Below are 19872 nucleotides of genomic sequence, written 5' to 3' on the forward strand. Positions count from 1 at the left end.
AACTGTGTGGAGTTGTACCTTCTTATCCTATGTTTTTTGTCAGTGTTTCCTTTTTATAAATAAAAATTAAAAAAAAAAATTCTGGGGGCTGGGCGGTGGCGCAGCAGGTTAAGCACACATAACACAAAGCGCAAGGACCAGCGTAAGGACCCTGGTTCGAGCCCCCAGCTCCCCACCTTCAGGGGGGTCGCTTCATAAGTGGTGAAGCAGGTCTGCAGGTGTCTATTTTTCTCTCCTCCTCTCTGTCTTCCCCTCTCTCGATTTTTCTGTCCTATTCAATAACAACAATAATAACAATAACGATAAAGAACAAGGGCAACAAAAAGAAAAAAAAATAGCCTCCAGGAGCTGTGGATTCATGGTGCAGACACTGAGTCCCGGCAATAACCCTGGAGGCAAAAAAAAAATTATTATAAATAAAATATTCTAGTGGTCCAAGAGGTGGTACAGTGGATAAGGCTTTGGACTCTCAAGCATGAGGTCCTGAGTTCAATTCCCGGCAGCACATGTACCAGAGTGATGTCTGTTTCTTTCTCAATCTCTCTCCTGTCATTTCTCATGAATAAACAAAATCTTAAAAAAAAAAAGATTAATCCCTTCAACATGGCAGTGGTCATTAAAGAAAAAATTATGTTACTAAGTTAAATAGTCTATACCATGAGTAAGAACTTTATTGAAAACATAACATTGGGTTGGGGAGACAGCATAATGGTTCTGCTAAAGACTTTCATGTCTGAGGCTCCAAGCTCCCAGGTTCAATCCCCAGCACCACCATAAGTCAGAGCTGAGCAGTGCTCTGATCTCTCTCATATTGAAATAAATAAATACTAAAAAAAAAAAGTAACATTTTAGGCTCATGGAATTATAAATGTATAAAAAATTGAGATCAAAGTGAGCCAATGGTAGGACTTACACCCCCCCCAGTCCACAAGAAATGAATTGCAAATGTATTGTTTGCTTTTTTTTTTTTAAGAGTATTGATCAGCTCTGGCTTATGGTGGTGCGGGGAACTGAACCTGGGACTTGAACCTGTGATTGAGCCTCAGGCATGAGTCTCTTTGCATAACCATTGAGCTATCTACCCCTGCCCTGCCTTTTAAAGAAAAAAATTATGGGGGCTAAGTGGTGGTGCACGTGCTAGAGTGTACATATTATAGTATGCAAGTACTTGGGCTCAAGCCCCCGGTCCAGGGGGAAGTTTCATGAGAAGCGAAACAATGCTGTAGGCCTCCCTTCTCTACTTTCTCCTTTCCTCTCAATTTTTGTCAAAAAAGTTATTATAAAGGACTTATAGTCTAAGAAGTACATATTACTACGTGTTTTTCTTTTTTTCACTAGAGCACTGCTCAGCTCTCGCTTGTAGTGGTCATGGGGACTGAACCTACGTAACCACTGTACATTCTCCTCAGCCCAAGTATACAATTATTTATATCAAGAAATCATTTTAATCAAGAGTTTAAGGTGTCATATTTAAAGTGACAAAACACTTTAAATTGAGAAATCAGTGATTTGATTCAAAAAGATCTCATACCTTTATTTAAAAAGATATTAGTGGCTAGCATCTGAATGCTTATGAAATGGAAAGAGGAATAGTGAAGTTTAAGGATGCAATTTATACATTATAGAGATATCAAATAATTCTTTTTTAATTTTTTAAATTTCTTTATTTTTTTATTTATTATTTATTCCCTTTTGTTTCCCTTGTTGTTTTATTGTAGTTATGATTGATGTTGTTGTTGGATAGGACAGAGAAATGGAGAGAGGAGGGGAAGACAGAGACAGGGAGAGAAAGACAGACACCTGCAGACCTGCTTCACTGCCTGTGAAGCGACTCCCCTGCAGGTGGGGAGCCGGGGGCTCGAACCGGGATCCTTAAGCAGGTCCTTGCGCTTTGCGCCATGTGCGCTTAACCTGCTGCGCTACCGCCCAACTCCCAAATAATTAATTCTTAGCTCTTGATAGTAGCAACCATTTAGCACTCCGAGAAGACAACATGCGGACTGGGAGGTGACTCAGCAGGAAAGTCACTTGCTTTCCTTTGTGTAGGCCCGGCACAAGCCTCTCCCTTTCTTTCCCTTTCTACTGCACTGTAAGTATGGAATACAAGTTGCGCCAGGTAGGCAGCTCAGCTGTGTCACTCGTTCATGAGGCCGGGCTTATCCCCATAGTTCCTGACACATTTTAAAAGATGACAACACAAACTGAATCCTATGCCCATATAATTGTTGACAGTCTTAACAGTGCTTCATTGATTCTATGACTATTACTACTACTACATAGCATAACTTCTTGTAATTTTTACTGATGTTTTTAAGTTGTTAGTTTGAGGAATTGTGGGGCTTTTCACTTATTTTCACATTTATAGTACAGACAATTTCACCGTGCTACCCAGAACAATTATCTTATACCTGTGCTTCAACAAAGTTAATTAAAGCAAAACAAAGGCACTTACCACAACTTGTAGTACTTGGTCATTGTTAAGTGAAGAAGAGGAAGAGGAAGAAGAGGAAGAGGAAGAGGAAGAGGAGGGAGATGAAGAAGAGGGGGAATCAGTCATCATTTGTGTTAATGTCTGCACCAGTGTCTTCCCCAGGAGGAAAAAAGAGCCAAACATGGCAATGACGCCAAACACTATTCCAAAATTGAACCTGTCAAGAGGAAAAAGAACGCTGTCAATATATTAACTCATCCTAAGCCCAGGAATAATACATTTATTGACATTTTATAGATTCAGAACACTGGCTAGAAATTTCAGCGGGGGGGGGGGGGGGTAGCATAATGCTTATGCAAAGAGACTCTCATGCCTGAGGCTATGAAGTCCCAGGTTCAATTCCTCACCACCATCAGCCAGAGCTAATTAGTGCTCTGGTAAAAATAAATAAAATTAAGTATTTTTAAAAAGAGCTGTTGGGGTCGTGTGGTAGCGCAGCTGGTTAAGCGCACATGGCACGAAGCGCAAGGACCAGCGTAAGGATCCAGGTTCTAGCCCCCAGCTCCCCACCTGCAGGGGGGGTCGCTTTGCAAGCGGTGAAGCTGGTCTGCAGGTGTCTATCTTTCTCTCCCCATCTGTCTTCCCCTCCTCTCTCCATTTCTCTCTGTCCTATCCAACAGGGACAACATCAACAACAACAATAGTAACTACAACAACAATAAAACAAGGGCAACAAAAGGGAAAATAAATAATAAAAAAATTTTAAAAAAAGAATTATCAGCAACTCTGCCTCTTTTCCCTACCTGAACATTAGCTACTTGACACAGCACAAGGGCACTAGTTTCTTTAAGCAGTTCTAAAAATGTACAATTCTGTCATAACTGGAGAACCTAAATATTATCCCTAAAGTTTGTTTCCTCTTGTGTCTTTTCTTCTTCACATAGCACTGTTTTGATCTTGTTCTTATATAATTAGGAAAACTATGCTAACAATATAGGCATCCAGTTTTTTTTATTTGATTCTATTGCTTAATTTTACTTTAGCTGCATTTGTTGGTGAGTTTAAATATCAACATGGTAAAAATTGACAGTAGTTTGACTGTTCTACTCTGTTAGAAAGGAGAACGAGAAGTCACAGCATCACTCTGATATGTGCAGCAGCAGGGAGTGCACTGGGTGGGAGCTTCAGGCTTGCAGGCAGTCTACCAGCTGAGCTACTGATAGTTCCCTGCTAATCTTTGACTCTTTTTAGAAGTTACCATTTCATGATTGGAAATAATCTATTACATTTTCCAGGTTTTTGGTAAGGTGTATTTTTCAAGTAATTTGACCATTTCATTTAAATTGTCCGATATGTAGGCAAAAAATTATTCACAACAGGCTCATTTTAAAAATTTATTGGGGAGGGGGGCCGGGTGGTGGAGCACCTGGTTGAGCGCACATGTTACAGTGCACAAGGACCTGGGTTCGAGCCCCCGGCCCCCACCTGCAGGGGCAAAGCTTCACAAGTGGTGAAGCAGTGCTGCAGGCGTCTGCTCTCCCTCTCTTATCACCCCCTTCCCTGTCGATTTCTGGCTGTCTCTGTCCAAATAAATAAATAAATAAAGATTAAAAAGAAAAAAAAAGTTTATTGGGGTCAGGCGCTGGCACATCAAGTTGAGCACACATGTTACCATGTTTAAGGACCTGGGTTCAAGCCCCTTTAAGCTTCACTAGCAGTGAAGCAGTGCTGCAGGTGTCTCTATTTCTTTCTCCGTTCCCTCTCTATTTCTCTCTGTTGAGAAAAAAAAAAGCTGGGAATGGTGGATTGTTTGTGTAGGCACTGAACTCCAAATAACTCTAGTGGCAAAAAAAAATGTTTATAGAATCTAGTAATGGTCCCTTTTTCAATTCTTATTTGTTTTCTTTGTTTTTCTTAATTAGTCATGGAAAATTTTTATAATTTCTCAATGAACGAACTTTTGGATTTGCTAATTTTCACTATTCTTTCTCCCTTCTACCAGAGCTCGGTGATGCTAGGGATTCAATTTGAGAGCTCAGAGCCTCAGGCATGAAAACAATTTGCATAACCATTATGCAGTCTCCCCAGCCCTTAAATAGGGAGGAATAAATTTCCTGCTCCTCCATTTATTTCCCCCTTAACGTTTTGTTTGCCTTGACTTGCTGTTGCATTTTCTAATTTTTGATGATCTGATTACTTAACATTTTGCTCTACTGCATTTGGATCCAATTTTTTTTTCTCCAGGTTTATTGTAGGCTCTCACTGCCTGCACTGCGAATCCACTGCTCCTGGAGGCCATTTTTCTTGCCCTTGTTGTTACTGCTGTTGTTGAATAGGACAGAGAGAAATTGAGAGAGGAGGGGAAGGCAGAAGGGGAAAGGTAGATACCTGCAGACCTGCTTCACCATTTGTGAAGCGACCCCCCTGCAGGTGGGGAGCCGGGGCTCAAACTAGGATCCTTATGCAGGTCCCTGTGCTTAGCACCAAGTGCACTTAACCCAGTGCACTAAATATATATATGTATATATATTTATTTTAATGAGAGATAGAGAAAAACAGAAACATCAGAGGACAGCTCAACTCTAGTTTAGGGCGGTGATTGGGCCCTCCTCAATCGGTATCGAACAGGCCATGGCCAGTGCGCCGCTATGTTCCATCGCTGGGGAGCCAGAGACGACCCGAACTGCCCCTGCGGCTACAGACAGACTATGACCCACATAGTCAACGACTGCCACCTCTCCAGATTCAAAGGAGGTCTCGAAACTTTACATCAGGCTCAACCTGACGCTGTTGACTGGCTATGGAAGAAGGGCAAACGCTAGAAGAAGAAGGGGGTTGAACCAGGGAGCTTGGAGCTTAAGGCATGAAAGTCTTTTTGCATAACCATTACGCTGAGCTCCCCTGCCCGAACCTTGATTATTATTTTTTAAATTTCATTTCTCATAGAATTGTGAGAGAACATTCTTTTTAAATTTTTTCCCTTTTGTTTCCCTTGTTATCGCTGTTGTTGTTATTGCTGTTGTTGATGGGTATGACAGAGAGAAATGGAGAGAGGAGAAGACAGAGAGGGCGAGAGAAAGATAGATACCTATAGACCTGCTTCACCATCTGAAGCGACCCCCCTGCAGATGGGGAGCTGGGGGCTTGAACTGGGATCCTTATGCGGGTTCATGAGCTTTGAGCCACGTGTGCTAAAGCCCCTGTGCCACCGACAGGCTGCCCCAAACTTTGATTTTTTTTTCTTAACTAATTAGTAAGTCTGACATGGCTGGGGGGTGGGTGGGTGGATCTAGGATTCAGCTACTTCAATCTGACTGCCATATTCCAAACTGATCTGTGCATTTATGCTTTTTTTTTAAAACACCATCCCCTGGGGGGTGGGGGGAGTAGCTTTTGGTGACTTAGGACTCCCAGGTTCTTGTTTCTTTCCTTTTTTGCTCGGGCTCGGTGCCTATACTACGAATCCACTGCTCCTGGAGGCCATTTTCTCCCCTTTTTGTTGCCCTTATTGTTTACTGTTGTTGTTGGATAGGACAGAGAGAAATAGAGAGAAGAGGGGGAAGACAGAGAGGAGAGAAAGATAGATATCTGCAGACCTGCTTCACCGCCTGTGAAGCGACCCCCCTGCAGGCGGGGAGCTGGGGGCTCAAACCCAGGTCCCTACTCTGGTCCTTGTGCTTTTGCACTTAACCCCCTGCACTACCGCCCCACCCCCAGTTCTTGTTTCTTATGTGATAAAGGGGAGTATTTTTTTCAAGAGAAGAACTCCATGTTTTTTCTTCTTTCTAGTAGTGTATAAATTTACTGAGGCAGTAAAGTGTGTAAGTCTGAAGTATACAGCTCAGTGAAGTTTTACAGTATGTGCACCCGTGTAGCAACCATCTAGATCAAGCTACAGAACTTTCACTTATAATCCACACAAGGATGCAAGCCCCTAAATTTATGTAAATCCAGAAAAGCTTTATATTCTCAGCGTCATAAAGCTCAGAAGATTTGTGAAATAATGGAAACCATTCGTTTAGCAAGCATTTCTCATGATCACACTAATTTAAACCAAAAAAGAGATAGAGAATACCATTGATAAAGCAGCCTCGCTTTCCGCCGTCCCCAGCTGTAAAAGGCCCGGTTGAGAACAGAAGTTTGCCACCTTATGTGGAAGGGGGAGATACTCAACCCGTTGTTTGTCAGCCAGTCTTCATAAGAATGCTTAAAATACACAGATGACTAAGAGAGAAAGAAAAGTTCCACATTACTCACTTTTGAAGAAAAACTTTCAAATGCTTAATAAAAACGGAAAGCATGATACTTTTGTAATTTTAAGCTTTTTTTTTTTTTCCTCCTCCAGGGTTATTGCTGGGCTCGGTGCCTGCACCATGAATCCACCGCTCCTGGAGGCCATTTTTTCCCCCTTTTGTTGCCCTTGTTGTTGTAGCCTCGTTGTGGTTATTATTATTGCCCTTGTTGACGCTATTCGTTGTTGGATAGGACAGAGAGAAATAGAGAGAGGAGGGGAAGACAGAGTGGGGGAGAGAAAGATAGACACCTGCAGACCTGCTTCACCGCCTGTGAAGCGACTCCCCTGCAGGTGGGGAGCCGGGGGCTCGAACCGGGATCCTTACGCCGGTCCCTGCGCTTTGCACCACATGCGCTTAACCCACTGCGCCACCGCCCGACCCCCAATTTTAAGCTTTATGCCTAGTCTTCAGGGTATTAAAATAATGGTCTCAGACTAGCTGCTTTACTGAGTTTATAGTGTGGCAGAATATGACCCATGTCCATATTCTCCCTTCATAAGTACAACATGTGAGCTAAGAATGGTTTTTAACATGGGGGGGGGCTGGGGATTAAACCTAGGGTCTCATACATGTGAAACATGTACTCTACCATTGAGTTACTCCCCTGGTTTTTACATTTTAGGAGACTGTAAAAAATAAAGACAAAAATAAGACTGTTACAGAGACCCTGTATAATCTCTGAAGCATAAAATCCTTAGTATCTGGCCCTTTAACAAAGTTTGCTGAACTCTGTTTAGAACAGCATTGCCTATAGCAGTATGTGAGTCACAAATACAAGCCACACATGTAGACAGTTCTAGTAGCCAAACTTTAAAAAACAGAAAATTATTTATATATATCTCCAAAGTATTATCATTCCAACATGCCATTGGTATAAAACCACTGAAATACTTTATGTACTTTCTCTCCTTCTATACTTTTGTTCTCAGTATTTGAAATTTGGTGTCATTTTTATACTTCTAGAATATCTCAGTTAGGACTAACCTCATTTAAATGCTAAGTGGCTACCACACTGGAGGAACACAGGAGTGGAAGGTCTGTTCACACAAAATGGAAAGAATCTTTTGTAATCGAAAGACTCCCTGTTATACATGTACCAACAACTGTAGTTATTGTAAACCACTAACACCTCTAAATTAGAAAAGAAAAAAAAGAACCCCAACCAATTCAACATAAATGACAATTTAGTTGGAATCAATCTTTTCTATCCTCTTATAAGCAGCAACCCTTAAGAATTGGGCCAACTTAGATCATGTAAAAAAAAAAAACTTATCTAAAGCTATCTTGGTTCTAATAGCTTCTCTTAAATTCTTCAGGGTTGGGCAGGGGAGACAGCATAATGGTTATGCAAACAGACTCTCATGCCTGAGGTTCCTAAATCCCAGATTCAATCCCCTGCACCACCATAAGCCAGAGCTGAGCAGTGCTCTGGTGTTTCCCTGTGTGTGTCTCTGCATCTCTCTCAAAAATAAATAAAATAAAAAAAATTCTTCAGGGTTGAAAGGATAACTGTGGGGCAAGGTGGTGGTGTACCTGGCTGAGCACAAGTTACCACACAAAAGGACCTGGGTTTAAACTCCCAGTCCCCTGCAAAGGGGAAGATTCACAAGTGAAGCAGTGTGGCAGGTGCCTCTCTATTTCCTCCTCCTGTCTTAATTTCTCTCTGTCAATGAAATAAAAATTAAATATCTGGGGATTAGGCGGTAGCTTAGTGGTTTAAGCACACATGTTGCAAAGCACGAGGACCGGCGTAAGGATCCCTGTTCGAGCCCCAGCTCCCCACCTGCAGGGAGGTCGCTTCACAGGCAGTGAAGCAGGTCTGCAGGTGTCTATCTTTCTCTCTTCCTCTCTCTGTCTTCTCCCCCTCTCTCCATTTCTCTCTGTCCTATCCAAGAACAACAATAACCACAACAATGATACAATAAGAAGGGCAACAAAAGGGGAAAAAATGGCCTCCAGGAGCAGTGGATTGTGGTGCAGGCACTGAGCCCCAGCGATAACTCTGGAGGCAATAAATAAAATAAATATCCATATAGATACACACACACACACACACACACACACACACATATATATGAAAGGGTAAATGTTTAAACACGGCCTAACACATGGCTATTTTTAGATGCTTGAAATCCTTGACATGTAGGACTATGAATAATGTAATATTATTACTGAATATACCTGACACTGACCCCTATTACCTCAGTTATATTATTTCCTTATATAGAGAGATTATCTCCTTCCGGACCTATAGTGTATGCTGCTCTTGGTCTTCAGGTGAAGCTCTTTAAACTTGCCTGTTTTCCAAAACTTGGAGAGTAACACACCCCGCAGCAGATGTCTCCTGAGGAACTTACTGAAAGAACCAAGGGTGGAACAGCAGGCCAGGTGGGACACAGAAAAACTGAAGGGGCTGCTCTTAAAACTCAATGTCTTACTGTCCCCCAAACAGATAACACAGAATAAGAATCAAAGTCTCTGACTCAAGTAATGGTGTTTTCTTAGGGAGCCTGGGGCTGTTACTGAAATCAGTGACAAACTGTAAAGGTTTGACAAGTTTTTGATTTTTTTTTCTTGGCAGGGGGTAGGGGGGTGGACTTGTCACATATGCAACATGAAGAAATTATGTGGCTTCCAAAACTGCTTAAAGAAGCAGTAGACTGTACTGCTTATGACATGCTAAGCTATAATCAGAGGCCATGTGCAGAGGAAGCACCTGGAACCCTTGTTAAGATGAAGATTCTGATTCAGTAGGTCAGGGGTGAGGTCTGAGATTACTGTTTCTGAGAAACTGCAAATGAGGCAAGAGCTGTTGCTGGTTGAGTAGCAAGGCTTCATGTGTAAAATAAAGTAACAATTCCTCTCCACAACCTCAGGAGATTGTTAGTGTTATTACCATCTCTATTTTAAAGATGAAGCACATGTATCATTCTGTGCTACAGTTTAGCCTAAAAGGTGATACTAAGCAATAGTACTTTATTTTAAATGGTTTTCATAACATCATTTGACTAGTCACAATCGATGCTTCTGAAAAGTTGTAGCTATGATTTTATTAGTTACATTCCTGCATATCAAATTCCCAAAGTCTGCTTAAAGCGTGTGGTCGGTCAATCGCTCATATTTTTTGCTCCCTTGCCTAAAGAAATGACCAGTGGCTCATGCACCTCGGCTGTCTGTGAGTGTGTTTGCCGGGAGGTGAGGGTGGTGGCAGTGAGAAGGGGGTACAGGGTGCAAACTAGAATTCGGACAGAAACTAAAGGTCTAAACAAACCCTTGCTACTTGAGAGCAATGTGGCCCAGCACCATTTGTGACTCTTGGAAACTGATTAGACATGTAGAATCTTAGATCTCGCCCCAGACCTGCAGGAATTAGAATGGGCATTTTAACCGGAGCCCCAGGTTCTCTTATGTACATTCGATAGCGTGACACCGCTGATCTAATCCAGAACTTGATTTATACCCACTCCCATTGCAGAGTGTCCACAGTGAGGAGACAAAGATGCCTTTCCCCGGAGCACGTCTCTACCTCCCAGGCACACTGCCTTGGCTGGCAGGGTCCCACCGCCGTCCCCTCCCCCACCCAGAGTCCACTAGCAGCCCGGGCAATGCGGTGCAGCCCCACGCGGGCCGCCACACCTCTGGGGCCCCCGCAGTGCCGCCAAAAACTCCGTCGGCCCCGGACGCCAAGCGGAAGGTCGCACGTGGGCACCCACCGCGCGGCTGGCCGGACCCGGAGCAGCGAGCAGGGGAAAAGACCTCGGACCTTGCACCCAGGGCGCCCTGTGCTTTGGGTGCAGGCCCGAGGCCCTCACCTTCAGTACCAAGTCGGCCAGGTAGACGGCGGTCCAGCCGCCCACCACTACCACCACCAACGACAACGGGATCATGGAGGCGGCGGCGGAGGCGGCGGCGGAGGGAAGGTGAGCCCCAGTGTCCTCCTCGCTGCAAGCCGGAGCCAGCGACCGCGCAGCGCTCACCCCCTGGTCTCAGCTCAGGAACCAAGGTGCCAGCGGCCTCTTTCTCGCGGAAACAGTGTTTCCCTCCGGAATTTTATGATGGTTCACACGAACGGAAATATGCTCACCGGAAGAAGGGGGCGGGAACTACCTAAGCAGCGCTAAGTGGGCTGCTGCCTTCTCTTAAGCAACTTCTTAGGCGTTGGCCCTCCAGTCTGCGCTTTTTTTTCTTTATGGTGGGGTTTGAATTTGCAGTTCTTTCAAATGAGCGAGGGTCTTAAGTTACCTTGAATCAGTTCTGTCTCCCAGACCCTGTCACGGGATCCAGATTTCTTTACGTTCAACTCACTTTTTTTTTAAAAAAATAATTTATTTATTCCCTTTTGTTGCCCTTGTCAACTCACTCTTTTTTTACGGAAGTGTAACTGCACATACAAATCTCAATCACTCATTTCAGCGACTTTATACAGTATATACTGTGATCAAAATAGAAAGCATTCTCATCTTAGAAGTTTCCTTTGCATCTCTTCTCAGTCAACTACATTCCCATTGTAATTGGTTTAAACTTTAAACAGAACCATAAAATAGTTACTGTCTTTTGTGTCTGGCTCATTTCAGTGGAATTATTTTTGAGATTTATCCATATTGTTGATTAAATTATAGAGTGCTGCTAACCTTAAGACAGTAACAAATCAAAAACTGCACATCTACACATCGTTTTATATTGACATACTGATTATATACTGGCCTGTAGCCATGGTTCTCAAGTTGGTTAAACATTAGGATCAACAGGGATTTCCATCATTATTATTATTTACCTGAGTACTACTCAGCTACGGTTTATAGTGAGCTTGGGGTTGAACTTGACACCTCAAGAGCCAAAGGCATTAGGGTATTTTGCGTAATAATTATATTATCTTCTCAGCCCACCAAAGACCTTTTTACAATTTCCAATATCTGTTCTCTAGTCTAGCCCAATTAAATCAGATCTAATGGTGGGGCCAAGCATCACTTCTTTTAAAAACTCTCTTTAGGTCATTCCACTGTGCAGCCAAGATTGAGAACCACTACACTAGATCATCTCTAAATAGAAGGAGACCTAGTATATATATATTTATATTTATAAAAAGGAAACACTGGGGTTGTATTGTTATATGGGAAACTGGGAAATGTTATGCATATACAAACCATTGTACTTACTGTTGAATGTAAAACATTAATTCCCCAATTAAAAAAAAGTTAAAAAAAGGAAACACTGGGGCAGAGGGTAGATAGAACAATGGTTATGCAAACAGACTCTCATGCCTGAGCTCCAAAGTCCCAGGTTCAATTCAGTCCCCTGCACCACCATAAGCCAGAGCTGAATAGTGCTCTGGTTAAAAAAAAAAAAAAAAAAAAAAGGAAACACTGACAAAACCATAGGATAAGAGGGGTACAACTCCACACACAATTCCCACCACCAGAACTCCATATCCCATCCCCCACCTTGATAGCTTTTCTATTCTTTAACCTTCTGGGAGTATGTACCCAAAGTCATTGTGGGATCTAATATTTATGGAATGTTTTTCTTCATTCTCTTACTGATCATAAATAATTAATAAATTTTGACTTTTATAAATAATTCATAAACTTTTAAAATTATTTTCTTTAACTTCTCTGGAAAATAACTACTAGCAATGATAATATTAATCTCAATAATATAAAAACTGTGACAGTACTATCTTAAGAACAGATATCCCAAATAAAAATGCAACATGCCCCCCCCAAATGAAACTTGTAAAATGCTATATAGAAACCTCTAAGACAGATACTGCTGATATGAATTTACCCCTCCAGAGTTCATTTTTCCTTTTTTTAAAAATTAGGACAGAGGAGGGGAGAGGGAAATGGAGAGGGGGCTGGGTAGTAGCACACCCAGTTAAGCACACATAGTACTAAGTACAAGGACCTGATCTGGGTTTGAGTCCCCCAACTCCTCCCCAGTTGCAGGGAGGACCCTTCACAAGCAGTGAAGAAGGTCTGCAGGTGTCTCTCTCCCTCTCTGTCCTCCCCTCCTCTCTCAGTCTCTCTCTGTCCTATCCAATAAAATGGAAAAATATCCTCGGGGCTGGGTGGTGGTGCACCTGGTTGAGAGCACACATTACAGTGTGCAAGGACCCAGGTTCAAGCCCCCGGTCCCAACCTACAGGGGGCAAGCTTTGCAAGTGGTAAAGCACTGTTGCAGGTGTCTCTCTGTTTCTCTCCCTCTCTATCACCCCCTTCCCTCTCGATTTCTGGCTGTCACTATACAATAAATAAAGATAATAAGAAATTTTTAAAAAGAAAAAATATCCTCCAGGAGCAGTGGATTTGTAGTACTAGCACTGAGCCCGGGCGGTAACCCTGGAGGAAGAGCGATAGGGAGATAGAGAGAGATAGGGAGAGAGATGGAAAAAGAGAGACACCTGCTGACATGACTCATCACTCCTGAAGTTTTTTTTCCCCCAGGTGGGAACTGAGGACTCAAACCTGGACCCTTATACCACCCCAAATTTTAATAATTTTGTGCCATATTTCTCTAGCTTCAAGAAATCTTGCATACTATAGATTTTGAATATTTTTAAATTTTCAAATTTTCTACGTCCTCTGTGATAAACACTGACTGAAACAAACGATTGACATGACATTTCCAGGTCAAAAACCCGAAACCAAATAAGCACGACAAAGATTTCAATAATTCACTTTAACGTGCTGTTTTGTGTAAATTCTTGGAATGTGTGCTTCTGAAATTGTGAAGCCTTACATACATTAGAACTGGTGGGAAAACCAGGTTCCAGGTGCTACAATGATGCCAACCAGACTTCCCTGGACAGACAACCCCACCAATGTGTCCTGGAGTCCCCGCTTCTCCAGAGCATCGCCCCACTAGGAAAAGAGAGAGACAGACTGGGAGTATGGATTGACCTGCCAACACCCATGTTCAGCGGGGAAGCAATTATAGAAGCCAGATCTTCCACCTTCTGCATATCACAATGACCTTGGGTCCATATTCCCAGAGGGATAAAGAATAGGAAAGCTATCAGGGGAGGGGAGGGGATACAGAGTTTCGTGGTGGGAATTGTGTGGAGTTTTACCCCTGTTATCCTATGGTTTTGTCAATGTTTCTTTCTTTTTAAATGTTTTTTAAATATTTATTTTATTTATTTATTCCCTTTTGTTGCCCTTGTTGTTTTATTGTTGTAGTTATTATTGTTGTTGTCGTTGTTGGATAGGACAGAGAGAAATGGAGAGAGGAGGGGAAGACAGAGAGGAGGAGAGAAAGATAGACACCTGCAGACCTGCTTCACCGCTTGTGAAGCAACTCCCCTGCAGGTGGGGAGCCGGGGTTCGAACCGGGATCCTTATGCCAGTCCTTGTGCTTTGCACCACCTGCGCTTAACCCGCTGCGCTACAGCCCGACTCCCTGTTTCTTTTTTTATAAATAAAAAATTTAAAAAAAATTGGTGGCAACTGTTGTGTTTGAATTGACTTTTGCTTGCACTTCTATAATTTGAGCACTTCTTTTCATTGAGAGACTGAGGAATCGAAACATCTTTTGCCAGCCTGAAGCTATGTCTGGGCCACTAGCTGAGACAAGTGCCAGCTACCTTGTGGCTACCTGATGATTATCAAAATTATAGAGGAAATGAATTGATTGTGTTTTCCAGTTCCTGACCTGGAAATTTACTTATACTGCTGACTTGGTGCTCTCCTCAGGGACCCAGCAGGCCAGAAAAAACACTGAAATGAGTCCTGCTGTTTTCTGGAATTGATCAGTAGTGAAAGCCCAGCTGATGGCAGCAGAAGAGACAAAATAGATGCAAAGCAGAAAAGAAAATAAACATCCTCCCCCCACAACTCTGGAATTCCACAAGTTCAGGTAATACTCAGTCCTTACAATAAATCCGTGACTTTACAGAGTATTTCAAGTTTTGTCAAATAATTATTTTATTTTATTTTATTTTTTAAAATTTTTAAAATATTTATTTTATTTATTTATTCCCTTTTGTTGCCCTTGTTGTTTTATTGTTGTAGTTACTATTGTTGTTTCGTTGTTGGATAGGACAGAGAGAAATGGAGAGAGGAGGGGAAGACAGAGAGGAGGAGAGAAAGATAGACACCTGCAGACCTGCTTCACCGCCTGTAAAGTGACTCCCCTGCAGGTGGGGGAGCCGGGGTTCCAACCGGGATCTTTATGCCGGTTCTTGTGCTTTGCGCCACCTGCGCTTAACCCACTGTGCTACAGCCCGACTCCCAAATAATTATTTTAGAATAAGTGTGCAAAGCCAAGTTTTTATAATTTTTAGTCAGTTATTTTTACATGGATACCAATTAGTTATTTTGGCTGAATGCAAAATAGCTACATGTTACAAATCAGTATTTGACTGAAGCAGAATATCGCCATAGTATATGCCATAAACTTCGGAGGTGTTAGAATCTACATGAAATATCACCATTAGCTATCATTGATTTTAATATATTCATATTTTATTACTACAAATGCTAGTGCTCAAATTTTTAAACTTCAACATTCCTTCGAGGATTTATTCCTTGCCAATATAAGCTGATATTGCAATAGTTACTTCTGGGGTCACTCTATTCTGTCACTTTATTACACTAGTCTGGATAAGCCAGGTGATGTGTGTGAAACAAAGCCTTTCCCATGGCTGAGAACAACAGAGACTGCAGGCTTGTTTGGGTGACTTACTCATCCTGGGCTGAGAGATTTATGGAGGCCCTGCTATTTTATATGCACACATCTCAGCATAAGGCAAGGTTTGGGGAGGCAGAGAAAGAGAGAACCATGGCATCTATCATTGGCAGTGAAATGCCTTGGCCATTTACCCACATGCACTTCTCTGTGTTTCATTAACCACAAGCTTATGGAGGAATGTACTTGCCTGCACACCCAGGAGCACAGAATAATATACCTGGAAATAAATGCTAGTGCTATCTACCACATAGAAATTTTTTCTTTTTAGGCTTTTAACAAAGTATTTATTATTTATTTACTTATTTATTTATCTGAGAGAGGCAGTGAACCAGAAATTCAAAGAGGACATCAAAAAGGACAACAGCAACAAATGTTGGAGAGGCTGTGGGGACAGAGGAACCCTTCTACACTGCTGGTGGGAATATAAATTGGTCCAGCCTCTCTGGACAGCAGTCTGGAGAACTCTCACAAGGCTAGACATAGACTTTCCATATGACCCAGTAATTCCTCTCCTGGGGATATACCCCAAGGATTCCATAATGCCCAACCAAAAAGATGTGTGTACATCTATGTTCATAGCAGCACAATTCATAATAGCTAAAACCTGGAAGGAACCCAGGTGCCCAACAGCAGATGAGTGGCTGAGAAAGCTGTGGTACATATACACAATGGAATACTATGCAGTTATTAAGAACAATGAGCCCACCCTATCTGACCCATCTTGGACAGAGCTAGAAGGAATTATGTTAAGTCAGAAAGATAAAGATGAGTATGGGATGTCCCCACTCATCAACAGAAGTTGAGAAAGAAGAACAGAAAGGGAAGCTAAAAGCAGGATCTGATTAAATCGAGAGCAGGGCACCAATGTAAAAACACTGTGGTGAAGGGGAGGGTGGCCATTGGGCTTCCCGGCACGGCGGGGGGGTGGGTGGCAGGGGTGGGTGGTAGGGATGGGACACAGTCTTTTGGTGGTGGGAGTGGTGTTTATGTACAATCCTATTAAAGTGTAAACATATAAACCACTATTTAATTAATATGAGAGGCGAAACACTGATGATATGTCTAGAACTTAAAACACAGACTCTTTTTAATACATAGGCTGTCTTTGATATGTTGTCTCACCCAAAAGCCTAGACCAGGGAGAACAGAAGCAACCGGTAGCACAGCTATATACAAGATGTTGGCTTTTATACCCCAAACCCTATCAAAGGGACTTTCTAAAGTTAACCCTATCACCAAATAATGTGACGAAAACAATAACTATCCGTTGTCTTCTTGAACCCTAAAACAACAGGAACCTCACATTTCCACTATAGAGCCTATATTTCCCCAAGTCCTGGAACCTTAGGGTGGGGCCCACTTTTCTGCATGCTGCTCTCAATTCAAATCAAATAATATTACATCCGCGGATCGCAACTTAATCAACGCAAGTGCCACCCCAGCATGATTCACTTCAGACTGTGACCAGAGACTTCAGGTGTGGAATGACAACCCTTCAGCTTCATCACTCGGGTGAGACCTTTCCTTTCATAGTATTCTCTAATTCCATTCCAGGTGTTCCACTCCCCAATAAAGTCCCCAAACCTAGATATAGTCCAGGTCCCCTGAGATATAGCATAGGTTCACCCGTGCCCATAAACTAGGGGAAAAATATATAACTGAAAGCAGAAGTACACAAGAGCATGCAGGGAATACCCCCCAACACTTCATCTGCACTATTCCAGTCTTTCGGTCCATGATTGTTCAACAATTTGTTTGGCTTTGTATGTTAACTCTCTTTTCAGCCACCAGGTTCCAGATGCCAGCAAGATGCTGACCAGACTTCCCTGGACAGATGATCCCATCAATGTGTACTGGAGCTCCACTTCCCCAGAGCCCCACCCTACTAGGGAAAGAGAGAGGCAGACTGGGAGTATGGATTGACCAGTCAACGCCCATGTTCAGTGGGGAAGCAACTACAGAAGCCAGACCTTCCACCCTCTGCAACCCACAAGGACCCTGGATCCATACTCCCAGAAAGATATAGAGAATAGGAAGGCTATCAGGGGAGGGGATGGGATATGGAGATCGGGTTATGGGAATTGTGAGGAATTGTACCCCTCTTATTCTATGGTTTTGTTAATGTCTCATTTCTTAAATAAATAAATAAATGTAAATAAAAATAAATTTAAAAAACAAAAAAGTATTTATTTATTATTTATTTACTTATTTATTTATCTGAGAGAGGCAGTGAACCAGAAATTCACTCTGGCATATGTGATGCTGGGGACTGAACTCAGAACCTCATGCCTAAAAGTCCAGTGCTTTATCCACTGTGCCACTTCCTGGGACATCTTTTAAGAGTTTTTTTTCCTTTTAATTTATTTTAATAAGAAATATACTGAAAGAGAGATAGAGATATAGGAAGATGGGGGTTTGCTCCCAAGCGCAGCATCTGCTGGAGAGGGAGAGGGAAGAGGAGAAGGGAGGAGGGGGAGAGGAAATGGGAGGAGGGTGAGAGAGAGAGAGAGAGGGAGAGAGACAGAGACAGAGACTGACTCCAGGACACAGCTCAGCTCTGGTTTATGGTGGTGCGGGGGATGGAACCTGGATGGAACCTGGGAGCTCCGAGCCTCAGGCATGAAGACATTTGTATAACCATTATGCTATCTCTCCTGCCTGAGCTTTTTTTGTTTGGATTTTTGTTTTTTGGATTTTTCTTTCTTTATTTCCTTTTGTTGCCCTTGTTGTTTTATTGTTGTAGTTATTATTGATGTTGTTGTTGGATAGGACAGAGAGAAATGGAGAGAGGAAGGGAAGACAGAGAGGGCGAGAGAAAGACACCTGCAGACCTGCTTCACCGCTTGTGAAGTGACTCCCCTGCAGGTGGGGAGCCGGGGGCTACTTGAGCTATTTTTTAAATTAATATTTTATTGTGTGTGTGTGTGTGTGAGAGAGAGAGAGAGAGAGAGTGAGAAAACAAGACTGGAGTACTACCTCATTCCAGCATATGGGATATCAGGTATTGAACCTGAGGGCCCACACATGCAAGCTCTGTGCTCTATTCACTGAGCCACCTCCCCTGCTGCTAGACCCTCTCACTTAAGGGGAGGAGCAGAGAATGTTTGCTTAGTACTGCCATTATGGGATGCTGCTAGGACTGATCTGCTACACAATTCTTAAGCTGTCCTTTAAGAGGGTGACTAAGAAAGGCTGGTGACCATTCTTATTTATTTAAAATATTTATTTATTTACTTGATGAGAAAGAGTTGGGTGAGGACAGAGCACCACTCCAGCAGATGCAGTGCTTGGAAGCAAACCCAGGGCCTCATGCCCGGCATTACTATTTTACTCAGTCAGTCACATGAGTAAATATGAGTAGTACTTGTCCTTAATCCCTGACCTCACAAACGTGGCAATGGGGTCGCCCAGTTGGCTTTCAGCAAACTGTCTTCTCAGTCTTGCCATCTGCATTTCTGTGCCTCTGCATGTCTACCAGTGCCAGCCACCTTCTGTAGCAGATGATGAAGAGAGACTTTCCTCAGCTGCCATGACAGAAGTGCTTGTACTTTGAGAGCACTCGCTTTGTTGCCTTCTGCCTCGGTTGCTCCAGCAAGCCATTTATTTCTCTGTAAGCACGGTCTCAATAAGCTAAGCTCTACTGACACACTGTTGTCATCTAAAAAGTGAATCATTCTGTCTTTGTTCAAAATGACTTGTTTTGTTGTTTTTCTTATCAGAGCACCGCTCATTTTTTTTTTTTTTTTACCAGAGCACTACTCAGCTCTGGTCTATTGTGCGTGGGTGGGGGGGGGGTTTGAACCTGGGACTTTGGAGCCTCAGGCATGAGAATCTATTTGCATAATCATTATGCTATCTACTTCCACACACTGCTCAATTGTCTTATGGTAGTGGCAGGGAATGAATCAGGGAACTTCAGGCACTAAAGTGTTTTGTGTAAAGTCTATGCTATCACCTCTGCCCAAGATAACTTTTAAGTATGCCGTGGCTGGGATTCCATCTTGTTTAAGTGTCTTATCACAAGACAACTTAAAAATCTTTACACATCTGGTAGTTTGTGAAGCATGATGAAGCAGCTTTTTGCTTCTAGACATAATTGCTTTCTGATAACCGTACTGAAGGGTATATGAACAAAATGTCACATGCATAGGATTTCCAAATTATTGTTTTTTTCTCGTTTGTTTATTCTCTGTATCAGTTAACACATTTTATTTCTTTTTTAAAGAGTTTTTGTATTTATTTTCCCTTTTGTTGTCCTTGTTTTTTATTGTTGTTGTAGTTATTGTTGTTGTTATTGATGTCGTCATTGTTAGATAGGACAGAAAGTAATGGAGAGAGGAGGGGAAGACAGAGGGGGAGAGAGAAAGACAGACCTGCTTCACCACCTGTGAAGTGACTCCCCTGCAGGTGGGGAGCCAGGGGCTCAAACCCGGTATGCTTCCGCGGGTCCTTGGGCTT

At 42.6% G+C, this 19872-nt stretch overlaps 1 protein-coding gene and 1 long non-coding RNA gene across 5 annotated transcripts in view; one reads left to right on the forward strand and one right to left on the reverse strand.

Annotated features, from left to right (window-relative positions):
• The window catches only part of MBTPS2 (membrane bound transcription factor peptidase, site 2), a 62843-nt gene extending 52079 nt beyond the window's left edge, over positions 1-10764 (reverse strand). For 2 of the 4 annotated variants that reach the window (XR_009547493.1, XM_060182882.1), the window contains exons 1-3: positions 10539-10763; positions 6507-6655; positions 2453-2648 (exon numbers count right to left, since the gene is read on the reverse strand). Coding sequence is in view for 3 of the 4 variants with exons in the window: in XM_060182882.1 (XP_060038865.1) it covers positions 2453-2648; positions 6507-6655; positions 10539-10613 (420 nt within the window). In the remaining variant the exon portion in view is untranslated. Of the gene's footprint in view, positions 1-2452; positions 2649-6506; positions 6656-10538 lie in introns of all 4 variants that reach the window. The other 2 variants (XM_007538964.3, XM_060182883.1) reach the window with 2 other exon arrangements.
• On the forward strand, positions 10600-17520 carry LOC132535786 (uncharacterized). The gene is made up of 3 exons (XR_009547494.1): positions 10600-10729; positions 14418-14580; positions 17199-17520. It is a non-coding gene; the product is annotated as an uncharacterized LOC132535786 (long non-coding RNA).
• The last annotated feature ends 2352 nt before the right edge of the window (positions 17521-19872 follow it).

The sequence above is a fragment of the Erinaceus europaeus genome, chromosome X (assembly GCF_950295315.1).
Source record: "Erinaceus europaeus chromosome X, mEriEur2.1, whole genome shotgun sequence".
NCBI lineage: Eukaryota > Metazoa > Chordata > Mammalia > Eulipotyphla > Erinaceidae > Erinaceus > Erinaceus europaeus.